The sequence below is a fragment of the Hipposideros armiger genome, unplaced genomic scaffold (assembly GCF_001890085.2).
Source record: "Hipposideros armiger isolate ML-2016 unplaced genomic scaffold, ASM189008v1 scaffold_1015, whole genome shotgun sequence".
NCBI classification, from domain to species: Eukaryota; Metazoa; Chordata; class Mammalia; order Chiroptera; family Hipposideridae; genus Hipposideros; species Hipposideros armiger.
In genome coordinates this window covers 297,209-302,797 of record NW_017732365.1, presented here as the reverse complement: position 1 = coordinate 302,797, position 5,589 = coordinate 297,209, and the positions used below count along the sequence as shown (strand labels likewise).

Sequence of the window (5,589 nt, the reverse complement as noted above, 5' to 3'; positions counted from 1 at the left end):
CCTCTCCAGCAGTTTGAGGTTTCTAAAAGCGTGGAGGAGAACCCTATGCTCTTAGGACCACAGCAAACACTCAACACTGGATTGGAAACACCAGACCCACACAAAATTCTGACCAACTTCCAATAACAACAAATTCCACACTTCCACACAGGGTTTTAGGAGCAATAACGGCAAAACCAGGCATAAGAACCTATCAAACCAACCACCAGTCAAAAACAAAGCAAGACAAAGAACAGGCCAAACCAAAACTTTATGCTATGAAAACAAGAAATAAAATAATGAGATTTATAGGCCAGCTGATTGTCAGCAAACACAATATATTTACTGTATTAGCATTTGCTCACAGTGCAAATGGTACAACATTACACCATTTCAATATTTCGGTTTTTAAAAATGCTGTTTTCATTAACTGTATTATATTGGCATAACAATGTGACAAAGGAGCAGATGAAATGTTGGTGAAGAATCTCACCTTTTCACAATATCAAGCATATTTTTTTAACCTTAGTATAAGGTACTATAAATCCAAGAAATAAAAACATCCACAAAATATATTACATCTGGTTTGTCTTTTTCTGAGTACTCAACTTTATACAAAAGTCTTTCAAAAAATATCATTCCCCATAGGTTTTCCTGTTTAAAACCTGATTTTTTTTCTCTCAGTTCACATAAGTTAGAGTGCATTTTCTTTTCTTTTTTTTTTTTCAAACATGCAGACATATTAAAAAAATCTGGATAACACCACCTTTTGGCAACAAAGTTATTTTTCTCTTAGTTTAGCTTAAATGTCTGAGAACAGTTTTATTAAAACAAAGGAAAACTCAGAGTTATCATGCAGTGACATGCATAAGCCAGAAGGAGCAAGAAAAAATATTAAAGGATATCTGATTCCTCCTTCCAGCTTTGAAGTGACCAAAATTTTTGTTTTTAATAATCATCACATTATAAAAAGTATTCAGCAAAATACTGTCTCTGCAAAGAAAGATTTTACCCTTCAGCTGAAAAAATACGGGCCTTCCTCGCAAACTTCATCCTCTTCTCTTTCCTTCTACAAAAGTCCAAGTACCTGGAAATCCACAATCCCCCTGCGCTTTGATTTTTACCCCCTTTCACTAGACTCCTTTTAGTATTCTTTATCCACCACCAAAGAAACAAAAACAAAAACAAAAAACAGTGCTTTTTTTCTCATAAAAAAAAAAAGTGGGAAACGCATAAAGTGACTTTAAAAACAGACATTCTGTAAACTCCAGACCTTTGTTCCTTCTCTCTGGGCAGCTTACTGACCACAGGAGAAATTACTCGAATAGGAAAGCAATACATTCAGTCAGGACTGTGCTGGAAGCTGTGTCAGAGAGAACGTTCTCTACTACTCCATTTCAAGAGTCACCCCTGTGTGGAGAAGGGCTGGGGAGGAGGGGGTGCCTGAGAAGAGGTGAGGTAGGGCGGGTTAGACTGGGGAATGGAGAAGATGCCTCATTCATTAATATGGATAAAAGCAAAAAAAAATCCCCACATCTTTGAGGAAAATTTGGACAGGGATGTGTATTTGTGTATGTATGCATATATACATACATATATACATATACATACATATATATACTCACATACATGCACACATATGTAGGTAATCTCATCAGTTCAAATTTTCATAAAAATAAACCATTTAAAGCTGTATATGCTAACCAAATTCTCTTTATTCCTGTGCACTGCACTGGATGGCCAAGTACCTTAGATTCTACTTTGCTAGGGATACATATTGCATGTAATATATATATACACATATATATATATGTATAGGTATGTGTGTATACACATACACACACATACACACACACCATATACATAGATGGTGTGTTAATGACCAAAGGCAACAAAAGAGCCTGCTTTTCCACCAATGGTGGGAAGGAGAAATGGGTATGAGAGTGAAAGAAAACAAAAAGATGGTGAAATGGGGTGGCTGGTTGAGGCCTGCCTTTCTGGGAAAAGATTTTGAAAGAGATGGGAGAAGGCTTAGAAGGGAGAAGGGAGGAGAGCGGGGTAGGGGTAGGGTAAAGGGCAAACTCAGGACATAGATTTTAAAAAGTGGGAAATATATTTTTTAAAAGGCAAGTTCAGTGATCGCTGCTCCTCCTCCCCGCAAATCAAACTGCCCTGAGGCCTAAAAGGGAAGCTCTCGGAAAGGGAGGGGTTCTGAGGGGCTAAACCCTAAGCGGCGGTATCTGCACCGCCGCAGTGGCATCCGAAGCATTTCTGTAAGAAACATTATTTCCGAGCAGATGGAAGACCCGTCTCGTCTGGCCACGTGCAGGCCCCCAGCCTGGGACAGTCCCCCAGCGGCCTGGGGACCCGATGTGGGGGAGTTTGGGGTGGACACAGCCCAGCTCAAGAGTCTCAGACACACGCGTGTGCCCGCGCGCGCGCGCGCGCACACACACACACACACACACACACACACACACACACTCACGCGAGCACGCACACTCGCGCGCAACCCCGCACGCAGGCGCGCGTGCGTGCAGCGGGCAGCAAGCTTTGCGCTTTGGTGCGCTCCTTACCCTCTCCCCTTTTCGGGTCTTGGACGGGGAACAGAGGGAGGCGTAGGGGGGACCCGTGAGGTGCTTGGATCGGGCAAAGCTTGGGCTGGCCCTGCCTTCAGTCCCCCGCAGGTCCTTGGCGCTGCCCAGAGGCCCCTGGATCAAGACGATCCGAACTGAACAAAGCGGGCTAGACGCCACCTTTTCCGCCCCCACGCCTTGGCTAAAGGGATGTGGGGGGCAGCGAGGGGAAGGCGCCTTCTGCCCTGGCCCCCGGCCGTTGGCCGGTGTGAAAGGGTGGAAACAGGGGGCATCGAAGGGGAATAAGGGACCTTACGTCCATGGAGAGACCAGGGTGCGGCCCCTGCGCCTCCGTGGCTAGCTTTCCCGCTGCTTTCAGGCTAAGCAGCAGGGAGACACTGGAGGGGAAACGTGGGGATCTGGGGTCAGAGCCTCAGGCACAGGTAGTGACCACGGGGGCCAGGGACACGGGGGGCGCTGAGGACGCAGAAGGCGCACTCCCCTTCTCCGCTTTCTTCTCCTTTTGCTTGAGGTGGATCTTGGCATGGCGCTTGCGCTCGTCGCTGCGCGCAAACTTGCGCCCGCAGAACTCGCAGGCAAAGGGCTTCTCGCCCGTATGCGTGCGGATATGAGTGGTAAGGTGGTCGCTACGGCTGAAGCTCCGCATGCAGATCCGACACTGGAAGGGCTTGTGGCCCGTGTGGATGCGCAGATGCCGGGTCAGCTCGTCCGAACGGCTGAAACGGCGGTCGCAGCCTTCCGCTGGGCACGCGTGGGGCCGCTCATGGAGCGGGGTCTTGCTGGGTCGGTTGGGGTACTTGCGGGGCCGGATGGGCTTTAGCGTGAGCGGCGGCTGGGGCAGGCTACTGAAGCCTGGGTGGATCTGCTTGTCTTTGAATGCCTTGATGGTCTCCAGGGGCGTAATAGGGGGTGGGTTGACCCGGATGGGGTCCATGCCCTGGAAGGGCTTATGCTCCGGAATGGAGCCCATGTCGCTGGGGTGGTGGTATAAGTTGTAGTCAGGAATCATGGGGAAGAGATTGCTGTCCAAGGCCGGTTTGGCCGATTGGTAATCCTGGGGGGAATAGGCGAGCCCGGGGTTGCCCTGGGGGTCGTGGAAAGACACAGGCTCCGAGTAGAGATCACTGCAGTTAGAATAGGGGGGCAGCGCAGGATACATGGCCTCCACGTCGCCCTGCGGCGGCTGCACCATGCTGGCCGTAGAGGTCTGTGTGCTGAGTGCCCCTGAGGCCGGGGGCACCCCCAAGATGCCAGCGCTCATGAGGCTAATGATGTTGTCCTGGCACCAGTTGGAAGGGGAATCGAAGGCGAACTTTCCCAAGTAGGTCACAGTCTTGTTGCCGGGGGCTGGCTGGAAGGAGCCGGAATAAGAGAGTTCCGGGTTGGGCTTCTCGTTGGTCAGACCGATGTCCATCACATTCTCTGCGGAGAGCGGGGGAGAGAGGGGAGGGGTGAGTGAAGCCAAGAGGGCTCCAGGGCCGGGGCGCCCAGGTTCTTGCCCAGGTGTGGAGGGTGCGGCCTGGTGGAGTGCGCAGCGCATGGGGGTAAAAGGAGAGCTGCGCGCGGCGCAAAGCGGGCGGTGCCGCGCTCCCGGGCGCAACCTGGATACAGCAAAAATACTACGGATCGGGGTGTGGAGTGGCTGCTGCACACACACCGCACACGCCGCGCACACACTCACGTACCACACACGCACGCGCGCGCGAGAAGCATTGTTGTTTCCGAGGTGGGGCGGGCAGGTAGCTGCAGCTACAGGTAGTTTCAGACCCAGAGCGCGCCGGGCTCTCGCTCTCTAGTGCACATAACTCGGCCTCTTCCCCTAGCCCTGTCCGCGCCGGGACGCCGCGCCTTTCCTGTCGCGACGAAGCCCTCCTTGCGCACTGCGCCCGGGTCGATGACCCCGAGCGCTCCGACGCTTTGTCCTCCTCGCGTAGAGGGATGCTGCCCGCAAAGGGAGCTGTCCCGCCGCCTCCCCCCGGCCCAGCCTCCTCCCGACCTGAAGAAGCTTTCGGCTCTTGCTGGAGGGAGAAAGCCCAGCCTCTGCTAGCAAGGGTGGAGAGCGGCGGAAAACCGGCCCGTGTCTCCACGGCGGGAGTGGCCGCTCTTCCCAAGCTCCTCTGCCCAGGGATCGCCCCCCATGTCAGCCCCCGCGCGGGTGGACTCCCTCCCTCTCCCCGCCGTCCCCACACCCCCACGGGTTTGCTGAACGCCCCGGAAAGGCAGCGTCGCAGTACCTCTCCCACCGCGGGGACTCCACGCCGCACACGGCTCCATCCCGGGTGGGGGGCTGAGGGAGTAAGGGGGGAGAGCGCGGGTGAAAGGAACGCTCGGCTCCTCCCGGGAAAGGGGGCGACGGCACCACGCCTTGAGCGCAGCCCGGCGATCGCGCCCCCTGAGTGGAGAACCCCAGAGCCGCTGGCACCTACCTCCCTCCGGTCGGCGGCTGCCCCCACCCGGGAGAACAGAGCCTCAACCGTGGCGTCGCCAACCGAGCCTTCCCGATCGGGAAGGGCGGGGGGAGTGGGTGGGAAAAGCAAGTCGCCCCCCAGAAAATTCCCAACGCGCCCCCATGTATCCATCCATCCATCCATCCATCCAACCATCCATCCGTCCATCCGTCCATCGCTAGCTCGTTTCCTCCTCCTCTTTCTCTCTTTCCTTCCTCGCCGCCTCGCCGCCTCCGGGCCGCCCTTACCTGTAGCCATCTGATTGTAATGGGCCACCGAATCGCTGCTGCCGGAGAAGAGGTTGAGCGCGCTGGGGATCTCCTCGGGGTACAGATTGTCAGGCAGTTGGTTTAGCAAACTGCTCATGGTCACCGGCAGCTTCTCGGCGAGTTTGCCGGTCATAGCACTCCCGAGCTGCCGCCGCCGCCGCCGCCGCCGCCGCCGCTGGCTTCTAACGCAGCTTCCAGGCGAGCGGCATCAGAGAGGCGATCCGTGGTGCAGGGGAAAAGCATGCGAGAGGGAAAGTTCGGGGGGAGGAGGGAGGGGAGAGGGGAAGGGGTGGGTTA

General features: G+C 54.1%; 1 protein-coding gene across 3 annotated transcripts; it reads right to left on the bottom strand.

Annotated features, from left to right (window-relative positions):
• Nucleotides 1-297: 297 nt before the first annotated feature.
• EGR3 (early growth response 3) lies at nt 298-5,586 on the bottom strand. 3 transcript variants are annotated; one of them, XM_019631570.1, is made up of 3 exons: nt 5,272-5,336; nt 4,811-4,863; nt 298-3,998 (listed from the first exon to the last, which is right to left on the bottom strand). In XM_019631570.1, the coding sequence occupies exons 2-3, from the start codon at nt 4,848-4,850 to the stop codon at nt 2,989-2,991; spliced, it is 1,050 nt and encodes a 349-aa protein (XP_019487115.1). In that variant the 5' UTR covers nt 4,851-4,863; nt 5,272-5,336; the 3' UTR covers nt 298-2,988. The 3 variants fall into 3 exon arrangements, with proteins under 3 accessions (XP_019487115.1, XP_019487114.1, XP_019487117.1); XM_019631569.1 differs by lacking the exon at nt 4,811-4,863 and having other exon boundaries at nt 5,272-5,586; XM_019631572.1 differs by lacking the exons at nt 4,811-4,863; nt 5,272-5,336 and adding an exon at nt 5,003-5,041.
• Nucleotides 5,587-5,589: the final 3 nt, after the last annotated feature.

Excerpts from the sequence above, each read along its gene's own strand:
- EGR3 (XM_019631569.1), bottom strand. The coding sequence starts at position 5,425 with ATGACCGGCAAACTCGCCGAGAAGCTGCCGGTGACCATGAGCAGTTTG. Across the intron at positions 3,999-5,271 it reads TTACAATCAGATGGCTACAG|AGAATGTGATGGACATCGGT; the intron begins GTAAGGGCGGCC and ends CGCTCTCCGCAG.